The 12,173-nt window shown below is 30.6% G+C and overlaps 1 protein-coding gene across 1 annotated transcript; it reads right to left on the bottom strand.

The window, feature by feature from the left end:
* Positions 1-6,520: 6,520 nt before the first annotated feature.
* LOC145064705 (uncharacterized) lies at positions 6,521-10,623 on the bottom strand. The gene is made up of 10 exons (XM_079012102.1): positions 10,594-10,623; positions 10,427-10,517; positions 9,392-9,555; positions 9,214-9,286; positions 8,951-9,126; positions 8,607-8,896; positions 8,329-8,517; positions 7,998-8,256; positions 7,772-7,870; positions 6,521-7,126 (listed from the first exon to the last, which is right to left on the bottom strand). The coding sequence occupies exons 1-10, from the start codon at positions 10,621-10,623 to the stop codon at positions 6,521-6,523; spliced, it is 1,977 nt and encodes a 658-aa protein (XP_078868228.1).
* Between the last annotated feature and the right edge of the window lie 1,550 nt (positions 10,624-12,173).

Here is a 12,173-nt window from a genome sequence, read left to right as displayed (position 1 = left end):
TCGTCAAAGAGTTTAGATATAAATATCGACAGTGAACCCTAGAAGACGGAGTTGGCATTTTAGCGTTTCTGTAAACTTGATTCTCGTAGAATGAGGAGTACACAATCGAATTCCTTCAAGTCCAAGTTCAAGAACACAATGGAGACGCCATTAAATCTTGAAGATGATGTCGATGATTTCGTTGCCGAAGCAGAAGGTAAGAATTTCTTGTTTTATGTGTTTGTTTTGTGTTTTTTTAGAATGTAGTAAACTGTTACAAGTATATTCAGAGACGTTTTTGTAGGTATGATTAGCGTTTTCAAAATGAATTTGTGATTATTATGTAATTTCTTAATAAGTAGTTTGATGGTTTTGTTCAGTTAGAATGGTGTATTTATGTGAACGTGAAAATGTTTTTTAATCTATTAGAATTAATCATGGATTTCGTAGAAAGGTGTGGAAACATGATTTTAAATTCTAATAGAATTGAAGTTTGTGGAAAAATTCTATTAGAATATTAATCATCATCTGATTGTAAGTATATTAATGGATTGTTAATTATATATTTGGAGTTGTAATTACTAAAAATTCTGGTGGAATATGTCTTTTTAATTTTGTTTTTCTACTGTTCTAGTTTCTTTAATGTGTATACTATGTGTATAGTGTGGTCATTAAAATTCTAATAATGGTAAATTTAAAGTTTGTTTTGTTGATTGATATATTGAATATGTAGTATATTCTACTAGTATATGCATATGTATATAAATACATCTATTTCAATCTCAATTGTAAAATGTATAGAATACATGAATTCAATGTTATGTGTTCGGTGTGTAGAATATTAGCAATTATTATTATTCTAGTAGAATGTATGGTATCATATGGGTGTAAGTATAGAACTGTATTGTTGATTTGATTCTTTAAGTTGTAATGTCTGAGATTCTAGTGGAATTTGTTTTCTTAATTTTTTTTTCTACTGGTATAGTTTCTATAATGTGTATATGATGTGTGTACTTGGTTACTGAAACTCTAATAATAGTAAATATATAGTTTTTTGTTTATTGATAAAGTGCATATGTAATATATTCTAATAGAACATGAATATATGTATGAGTATATGTATTTCAATGTTCAGAATGTAGGAGTGGAATACAAAAATGTGCTTGTTGTATTATGGTGGTGATTTATTCTAGAAGAATAAATTAAGAATCTGAATAGAAGGCATGATAATTTGGTAGTTTGTGTTATATTCTGATGGAATAATAATAAGTGCTAGTATTGTGTTTTATGTCATCACTTAATACATGTTACTATACATTCTTATATTTGTTATGTATTATAGATGAACAAGTACAAGAAGAAGAACAACACATAAAACGAGAAAGAAGATCAAAGAAAAAACTTGATAAACCAGTTGCAGAAAAGAAAAGTCCTAAACCTCTAAATGTACTACTTTTTGAAAGGGAAATAAGATCAAAGAGAACACATGAGAGAGTTCCAATTCTAAAGAATATAAAGAATAAGGGAATTGATGAATTTGTGAAAGAGGAAAAAGAAGATCATGTTAGAAAAACAACTAAGGAATACCCACCTAGATTAAGAAATCTGTCAACCAGAATGAAATGTGATAACATCACTGCAGCTGTTAGGGGCATGTCACCGGAACAAAAACAAGCAATATTAAGGATGGGTTTTGGGTCAATTCTGAAAGTGAATATAACAAGTTATCCTGGCCAACTATGCTACTACCTTTTAGATGTTTATGATGCTGACAGTAGAAGACTTATCCTACAAAACTCTGTTATTGAGATCACAGAGCAAACAATACATGATATGATGGGGTTGCCAATTGGTGGAGAAGACTTCAATGAGTTGCCATTGTGTGAAAAGGGGAATGAAATTCTGGAAGAATGGAGGGGACAATATACTGGTGATAAGTTCAATGGTGAGGAGTATCTAAGGAGAATCCAGGCCACATCAAAAGATAGTTTGATGTTTAGGCTAAATTTTTTAACTCTTTCATCAACAACTTCATAGAGTCAATGTTGATGGGAACAAATCAAGTAAAAGTGGTAAGGAAGTTGGTGTTGGTACAAGGCTTTTCAAAGTTAAATTGGTGTAAGTATATGCTCGACTGTTTGGGATCAAGGAAGAATCTATGGAAAAGAGATGACAAATCAAGCTACTACACTGGGCCTATTACACTCCTTCTAGTAAGTGTTCAATGGTCTTATATGATATTATAGATTGGTTATTAATGTTTTATTTATATGTTTATTTAGTTAATGTTTGTTTTAATTTTTTTTTATAGTTAGTGTATGTGTACAACATGAAGTATTCTATGAAGTTAGACAAAAGGGTACGTTTTATTGGGCATATAACTAGTGCCAATTTATTAGAGATTCAACGATACGAAATCAGCTTGGGAGGGTTCGGAAGGTTGTTTCACGATGAGCATGACGATGTCGATATTAATGTTGAAACAGGGGGTGAAGATCAACAGTTGGTTAGTTTTAGGAGGGATTTTGGAGATGAAGAGGTAAAATTATATTTTTGTGTTGCATAAATATTTAGTTTGTGATTATTATACTTTAAATTTGATCATACATTCTGATAGAATATATGTGAATATTCTGATAGTAAAATTGTTGAAATATTCTTGTAGTGTAATTAAAAAGTAATAATATGTATTGTAGGCGTATGCTGCTGTTTTAGAGCATAGTTATGGGTTAATTCTAACAGAAAAAAGTACTATGGAGGTTGCGTTGAAGGATGGATTGGAAAAGTTCCCTGATAGTGTGTTGTTGAAAAAGTGGTTGGAAAAGATTAATGAGCTTTTTAGAGGAAATCATGAAGGCACAAACAACACAAAGGTGAATGATTCATATGGGTATAATGAGGTGAATAGGAATGATATGGTCGATGGCAATGGAGATAATACTTCACCTGTTAGAGGATTGGTAATTAGTGAAGTTAATATAGAGAAAGATGTAAGTTATAATACCCCTGTTAACAACAATGATTTAACAATGAGCCAGTTTCATCGACTTCCGGGAGTGAATGATGAAATGATTTAGATGTTGGAAGAAACTGAGTTACAAGTGTATAGAAGGAAAAAGCTAATATCAAGATTGAGGGGGGAAGATATGGTTGGAATAAATTTAGGAGAACAGGTTGAGAATGCTGCAGAAGATGCTGACATTGAAGTAAGGGAAAAACGTATCCCTTAAAAGGCAAAGATATTCCATTCCCCGTATATTGAAAGAATTGTTAAGGTTGGGGATAAACCGAGTAAGGATGAATCAGGAATTTGCAATTCAATTTTTGCATCTAATAGAGATGATGGGTAAGTATATATGACTTGTTTAATTTTTTTTAGAATAAAAAACGTAATTTTTTTAACATTGATTTTATATGTAATTTATGGTATATGGATGAGATTTGGAACATTGGAACAGGTCATGTGTTGCACCAGGGTTTTGCATTTCAATTTAATCAAGGAATGTTTCTACATTCTAGAGTAATTGACTGTTGGGCTGGGTTTTTAAATAAAATGGAGAACTACAAGGATGAATCATCGCTGTCAAGATTTTTCTTCGATACAACTATTGTGGTATGGAATTTTTTTGTAAAGTATGTTTAAATTGTAGTTTAATTTTTTTATAATAAAAATTTTGTGATGATGTGGATGGTTACAGGCAGAAGAGATTCTGAAAGAATTAAAAACGGAAGATCTGAAATGTAGGCTTTTTGCTACTCTGTTGCAAATCTACATTAAGAAATTTGATGTGAAGCCAAGTTTCAGAGATGTTGCACTTGTACGTATATTGTGTGTGTGTGTGTATTAATTGTTGCATCACTTAATGTTAAATTAACTTTGTTTTTTACTGTGTACAAGGTTTTCTTCCCAATAGTTGATGATGCAAAGTATTACCTACTGATCTTTGATCTGAGATCAAGTTCATACTACACAGTGGATCATGTTAAGAGAATAGGAACCTTAGATAGGAAATATGGAATGATACCAAATTTGGTGGTAAGATACTGAATAATATTTTAAGCATTCTGTTTTCATTATAAAAAAATGTTATGAACTACATTTGATGTATTTGTTGTATTCAATGACAGAAAAAACTATTCTGCAACTACTTAACATCACAACATTATCCAATGGCAAAAGCCTTAAGTTTTAAGGCGGGGCGGGTGATAGACATATCTTGGCAGGTAGAACAGGCTGGAACAGATTGTGGAATCTACCTAATGAGGCATATGGAAAGTTACATGGGTGAAACTGAAGGGCGTTGGTGTTGGATTAGGGTCTAAGTCCATAACTATTTTGGTATGTACTTGACCCGATGGTGCATGGTCCTTTTGGGTTGCCTTTACCAAAGCAACTTGATAGGATGAATTATGGAGAGAAAGGATTAATTATGATTTATTAATATATTATGAGAATAATATATTAAAGGAGAAATCATATTATTTAATTAATATTAGTCAAGAATTAATAAGAATTAAGTTTGTGACTAAAAGAGATTAATTAAACTTAAGGGACTGGAATTGTAATTATAAGATAATTGCAATTGGGCCATGGATTATCTTATAACATAAGGTTGGACGAATTCTATGGGGAAACCCATTAGAAATCGTCCAAGGCTTGTTAATGAAGGAGTCCATGGGTTGCTTAGGGCTTAAGCATCCAAATTAGGGTTTCCTTGTTAGATAACCCTAATAGCCTCACTTAAAGGACCTTTATGGCTCAAAAATGTGGAGAACTTGTTGATTAGGGTTTCCACACGTTTTGGGCAGCCTCCTCTCTCTTCTCTTCTTCATCCTCTTGCTCTTGGTGTTTGTGAACCATTAGAGGAGTGACATTTGTGACTCTAAGCTTTCTAAAGTCATTACAAGAAGGATTTGAGATTGTTATTGCTACACAACAATCAAGGTATGATCTAAACCCTAATTTATATGTTATATTGATTATCATATGTTAGATCTAGGGTTTATAGTCTCGGATGAATTGTATGTACAATAGAGAAACCTAGATCCAAGCATTAGGGTTTGTATGAGCACATAGGATGTTCTTATGGCTAAAACCCATCAGTTGGGAGTGACTGCTATACTTGAGTTAAGAATGAAATACATGGCAAGACTGTTGACCGCTGACTTCAACAAGTATAAGAGTATGATAGTTACAGATTTTGAAGCGTTTTGTAAGCTGGATATTTTGGAACAAACAATGATTCTACAACAGTCAGCTGAAAATAGGAAGAAAAAGAGAAAAACGAGGGGTCGTCACTAAGAAATTGAAGTTGTAGTTTAGTATTTTGAAGTTAGATGCTGACATGACAGTAGTTTAAACTTTTTTTTTGTGTTTTTGGGAAAAGTACTTTGTCTGTCAGAAGGTTTGAACATTTGGTATCTATATGTTAGATTATATGTTCTAATGGAATGTTTGTTTTGGGTTAAAGGTTGTGTTGATGCATTGTATGTTGTCATGAGTGATTATGTTCTTAATTTTGAATAACCCATTCTGGTAGAAGTATCATTAGGTGAATGTTAGTTCTTTGGTGGGCTGTTTGGAAAAATTAAATGCAGGATGGTTTTATGACTAGGTATGGGGGTAGTATTCTTTTTTATGCTGGTAGAATGGTTTTTATGTTTTAATTCGATTAGAATATTTTGTAATATTTCATTTTCTGATGATGGGCTTTATATTGGGAATATAACTTTTGGTATAAATGTTTTTTGTTGAAAATAAATGTGTGTACAAATGTGTAACTCTGTAAAAATCAGTATAAAAGGGTTTTTGAATGAATATGTTTAATTAGTATTTAGTATATTTAAATGTATGAAAAGAATGAGTTTACTAAATATTTGTATTTCGGAATATTTTTATTTTTAAGAAATAAAAAAACATAAACATAAGTATATTTAATGACTGGGGCATGTTTACTAATAGTGAAAGTGAATACTTTGTGACTAGGTTGTGGTTTATAATTTTTTGATGCTGATAGAATTGTTTTACAATTATGATTATAATAGAGTATGTTGTAATAATTCATCATCTATTAATGGGATGTATATGGAAAATGTGCTTTTACGTATAATGTATCCATTTTTAAAGTAAATATGTGTGTATAAATGTGTAATTCTGAAAAAGTTAGTATAAAATTGTATTGGAATGAATATGTGTAATTAGAAGGGCATGGTCACTAACAGTCAAAGTGAAAACTTTATTCAAAGACGTAAATGATAACATTGAATGTGAATTGACCAACGTAAAATGAAAATGTGATTTTAATAAAACTGAAAAACTAACAAACAAAGAACTATGTCTGGACGTTCTTTGAAGGACAATTTATTTTGTCATGATGAGCCATCTGTTTACATATAGTACACTTTCTCTTCAGTTTCGAGATTTCTTTTTCAATCATCTCTTTTTTAGATTTTAATCTTTTCCCACGACTGGCACATCCTTTGTTCCAAATATCTGAAGGATTTTGAATATCATTAACATCAGATACTACATCAGGAACTACTATGTCTGGACGTTCTTTGAAGGACAATTTATTTTGTCATGATGAGCCATCTGTTTACATATAGTACACTTTCTCTTCAGTTTCGAGATTTCTTTTTCAATCATCTCTTTTTTAGATTTTAATCTTTTCCCACGACTGGCACATCCTTTGTTCCAAATATCTGAAGGATTTTGAATATCATTAACATCAGATACTACATCAGGAACTATCACGCCTAGAAGCTTGTTGAAATGTTCTATTCTGGTCGGTACTTCATGATTTGGACAATCATCTACAAAAAAAAAATTCAACTTATTCTGCTCGTCAAGGTATAAATTCAATTTAGCTGCATCATGACTAAGAAAAGAAACACAACGGTCAACTATGTTGAAGATATCAATAGCAGTCATGTCGGAATTAGAATCGTCAAAAGAATTAGTGAACCGTCTTCTAAGCAATTCTGTTGGAATAACATCCCTACGCCAACGTTTTAGAATGTACTTTTCAGGAAGTTGTTCGATGACATAGTACTTAAACACACAGAATATGTGTCTGTATAAGATCCCGACATGTTCAAAATGCATACAAGTACATTTGAATGAACCGTCTTTTGTTGAGTGTGTGACCTATACAATGTAAGATGAGTAAGGATAAGTTTTTAGTTGTAGGTATTTAGAAATTAAAATCAAAGGATAAAATGTACTATTTTTGTGAAAAAGAAAGATATACCATGTATTCAGTATCTCTTATAAGACAATCGTAATTGTATTCCTCGTCTTTTTCATCAACATCGACATCAGTTGGTTGCGTAATGGTTATGTTGTTTTTTTTCTCCAAAACGATAATTGTTTCCACACCGTTGGAAGAAATCACATTTTTTGGAAACAATTATCTTTTGCTCTTGATATCTCCTTCTAAACTTGATAAAAAATCTTGCGTGTATATACCTTTGAAGCATGAGGTTCATTCAGACTATGGGTAATGAATTTAGGAAAAGTTGTGGCAGTATTAAAATCATTGATAATTTGATTATGTCTTTGTCGTTCCATGACCGAATCAAATGTCATCATAAACATGATAAGATAAGAACCGGTTAATGTAGTTGTTTGGAATGACTAATTCTGACTTTCAGACAGTGATGTAGTTCGCATAAGACCAGACATTGGAATGTGCTTGAAAAATGCAGGAATCCAATATCTTCGCAAACCATACATGGTATTCATCCAACTGTTATCTGTAATTTTAAACTCCTCTAACATCGTGTGCCATACATTTTCGAAGTCATGTGGTTCCAGCTTAGAATTCCTAATTATAGAGTGAAAACGCTTGCGAAAATTTTGATTGGTGGCTGCATCTTCAATTGATAAAATCTGTATAAATGTATATGTAATGAGAATGAGTAAAGTATCTTGTAAAGAAATTGATTATGTTAGAATTGAGGTAAATCATAATATATCCGTGAAAACAAAGTAACGATAATAGTCTTTATGTGCATACCTTATTTGGCAACTTCTTAGTAATATGGCACATACATAACCTATGATGTGCCGATGGGAAAACGGTATCAATAGCTTTCTTCAAAGCTGGATCTTGGTCAGATATAACCAATTGAGGTTGTTTTCTAAAAGCTTTCAAAAGAGCTCTAAGCAACCATTCATAAGAAACTCCATCTTCTTTACTTAAAAGTCCAGCACTAAATGCTACACATTTTTTGTGGTTATCAATGCCAGTGAACGGAACAAAAACCATATCATACCTATTAAAAAAATATATTACTTTACATATCTGAAAAAAATCTATTTGTAAAAGTATTAAAGAATAGAAATACTTATTCATGCTGAATGTGGCATCGAGTGATACAACGTCTCCGAACGAATTGTAGTTATACTTTGCTATTTTATCAGCCCATAATAGAACATTCAATCTTTTGTTCAAGACTTTATACTCAAAAGTAAATGATGAGACAATTTTCTTCCTGTCATTCATCTTGTCAACAAGGAATTTCGCGTCCCCCCACCTATGTAACAATTCAGATTTCTCCTAGCATTCTTGAAATCAGAAACCAATCCACCTCGAACCGAAGGACCGACCTGAAGAGCATTGTACAGTCTATGTGCTTTTACAGGACCAATATTTTGCGTTGACATATTATGAATGAAAATTTCTTGGGAATAATCAAGTTTTCTCTTTGAACGAGATAAATACATATTTCCCTTGCTAAACAGCTCGTGATTGTGTTGTTCGACAAAATCACTCACGACATATTTAAGAATACCTGGAATTATATCTAAAACAACTTTCGCTTTACAATTCCTCCTAAATAAATCTTTCCTTCTTTGAGTTTTATTATGTTGAATGTCAAGAGTATCTACTTTACTAATATTTGGATTACCTTCCTGATTGCATACCAAATGTCTATATGTAATAATCCCATTTTTCGTTTTTTTTACTCTTCCAAGCCTAACATCAAAGCCAGATTCTAATGCATAGTTTCTATACATTGCTACAGCTTTGTCATATGAATCAAATTTTGATGTTACTTTTGGTTTGATATCGTCTGAAACAATCGGGGTCCAATACAATGTGCCACCAGGTGAAACGTAATCATGTGTATCATGTGGTTGTCCTGTTTAAAACACATGAAGAAAATAATTATTCTGACATAATTAAAATAGTATGTAATAATTTCAATATCCTGAACTGAATTTAGTACCTTCAGTGAAATCAATATTAACCTCTGTATCTTCATCAACCAAATGATTTTCGTCTTCTGCATGATTTGTGTCCTATGTATGTTTAATCAATGAAAACACATTAAAATTTAATGTTAAAATGTTTCAACAAGTATAAAACCTGATAGACAATGAGAAATTAAACAAAAGATTCAAAACCTTACCTAGATTAGGATTACTGCTTTCACCTATTTCAAACCCGCCATCATTTAGTGTATCATTATCAGGAAAATCGAAATCTTCAGTTCCATCTTCATCATCACTAGCAAAATATTGTTCCTGATAAATATGAGTATTGACATCTAGTACTTCATCGCCCATAGCTATGGAATACGAAAAAATAAAGTATGATAAACTGACATAGAAAAGAAATAGGGATGAACGCGGATACTATGCAAATTAAAAGGCTTGATCCTAGGGATCATTTGATAAATAAATAATGATTCCGATTTGATTCTGTTTTAAAACATACTAAAGATAAAAAAAATATTCATATCTTACTATATTAATTACTAAACAATATTTTTTTATCTTAAAAAATAATATGCAAAACAATTTATTTAGTACATAATTCCATTAGAATGTGTAAACATGGATTATAAAACTCTACATAGCGTATCGTCTGTATATTATTCTATTAGAATAATATGTATAAATGTCTAATAAAAGTCTTTAATATGTGATATTTTCAAATAATCCCACTAGAATGTTATATCAACATGGATGACTAAAAGACTTGAATTTTGAAAATGTTTAAGTTAAAATCGTTGTATTCTCATTGTTTACACAATTTATTGTTGACATTATGTGTTTTGATTTTATGGATCGTGAAACATATTTTCTGAAATGTATTGAAGAAGTTTTTTTATATATTCTGTCGGAATGAGATGTATATAACTGTGTATGAATGATAATTGGATAATTCTAATTCTCTAAACAAACATATATAAGAAAAACAAAAAACAATGTAATAACATAAATATATAAAATAGACAAACGTAAATTTCATCAAACAAATATTATTTTACTGAAATAATACCATTTAGTTCATCAAAAACATAATCTTTAATCAAATCAAACATAATAATATCTAAAATCGTCCAATGCTGATGAATTTATTGTAGTTCTATGTTTTCTTCAATGCAAAATGACAGTTCATGCTGTCATGACCAAATAATCCAAAGCATAATTTACATCTTCTTTTAGCATTCACATCAGAATTCACATGATTCTTGGGATCACTGACATCGCCCAGATCCTTGAGGGTATTCTGATCATCATTATCCTGAAAGATTAAAAGAGTTGATACATATGCATATGACAAAACATTAGAAAAAAATTCAAAGAATAAAAACAAATACCTGCTTGCGACTTCCAGATTGAAACTCCATCGATTCAAAGAATAAGCGGATTTGGTAGTCGACAATTGTTATATGTGTGTAAAATACGGAATTTGGAATCGAGAATTGTGTACCTGTGTGTGGAATACGTTTCAATCGGATTTATAATGAAGATGATAAATAAAACAGGAATCATAAATCATTGCCTAATATAAAGGGATAAAAATCAGATACGGAGATAAGAAATGAACTGGGTCAAAATAGCCTAAGAATAGGGGATAAAAGATTTGACCTTTTCAATTGTTGACCATATGTACTCTACTCTTTTTGTAATACATAAATTGATTGTACAAATGCATTGTATGTTTGTACGACTTAAAATTCAGCATTTGACCAAAAATGTTTTATAAGGTAATTAAGATATATCTTTACTATCTTATAAAAGAAATCTCACTATTTCTAAAAATAGATTGAATATAATAATATTATTTTTTTAAACGTTCAAATCATTAAGCTAATAGTACAAGTAGTCATCAATAAAATAATATTAAATTTTAACCTGTGTTTTGAATCCTTATATTTCTCAACAAATTGTATCTCCTTCCCTAAATTTCGGATAATTCAAAATTTGAAACCATCATAAAATACATGTTGATTCAAATATCTCTCCTGCAGATGGCTCTTTCTTAACAAGTTTTTATTTTAATCCTTACTTGTAATTGATTTCATCATTTTTAACTTTTTGTATTTTTATCTTATAAATATATTGGGTGAAGGTTTTATTATATCATGTTTGTTCCTAAAAAGGTTTTTACTATGTTTCTTTAATGTGTTGACTTTGCAGGTTCAAAGAACTCAACCAAGAGGGTCAGTTAGAACATTGTATTATCATTAGTTTGTATATTTTGGCATCTTACTTTTGCAATAAAGAACGGTTAAACACAAGATTTGACATGATTAAGGTAGTTTGTATATTTATCATCTTGTTTAGTCTAAAAATGAAACCTTTTTCATCATTGGTCCTTATAATATCAAGTTTCATCACATGGACTTTCTGATTACGGTGATTATTGTCCTTATTATAAGGTTCTATATAGATTTTGTTCAATATTTTAAGGTTTCGAGAACCTAAATCAATATGAATCCTTAAATTACATACCATCGTTGAAAATGTTTTAATTTGTGACCAAACTTGGTTTAAAATCACAATAAACAGGTTGACACATGAGTATTTTGGCATTCTCAAAGGCCTATTTATCGACTTTTGAATCACAACACCTGATATTCTAAAGGTTTATTTTTATAAACTATTATTTATATATTTTAGCATTTACTTAGTAGGACATTAAATTAATAAAGGAATTAAGGAAAACGAAAAAAAGAGGACGATAAACAGTACAAGTGGTTTGGGTATGTATAAGTGGAAGTAATAACCATTTAGGGGGTGTTTGGCAAAAAAAGCTTATTACTTATTAGTTTATTAGCTTATAAGTTAATAAGTAAGTGTAGGGTAACTTATGAAAAAATGACGTATTAGAGGTTCCCCACCGGAATAAGTTATTTTAATCCAAACAATTTTTTAACTTATAGTGATGTGGAAC

Source organism: Lactuca serriola, chromosome 7 (genome assembly GCF_051521515.1).
Source record: "Lactuca serriola cultivar US96UC23 chromosome 7, Lser_US96UC23_V15, whole genome shotgun sequence".
Taxonomy (NCBI): Eukaryota; Viridiplantae; Streptophyta; class Magnoliopsida; order Asterales; family Asteraceae; genus Lactuca; species Lactuca serriola.
This window is presented reverse-complemented; position numbering and strand designations above follow the sequence as displayed.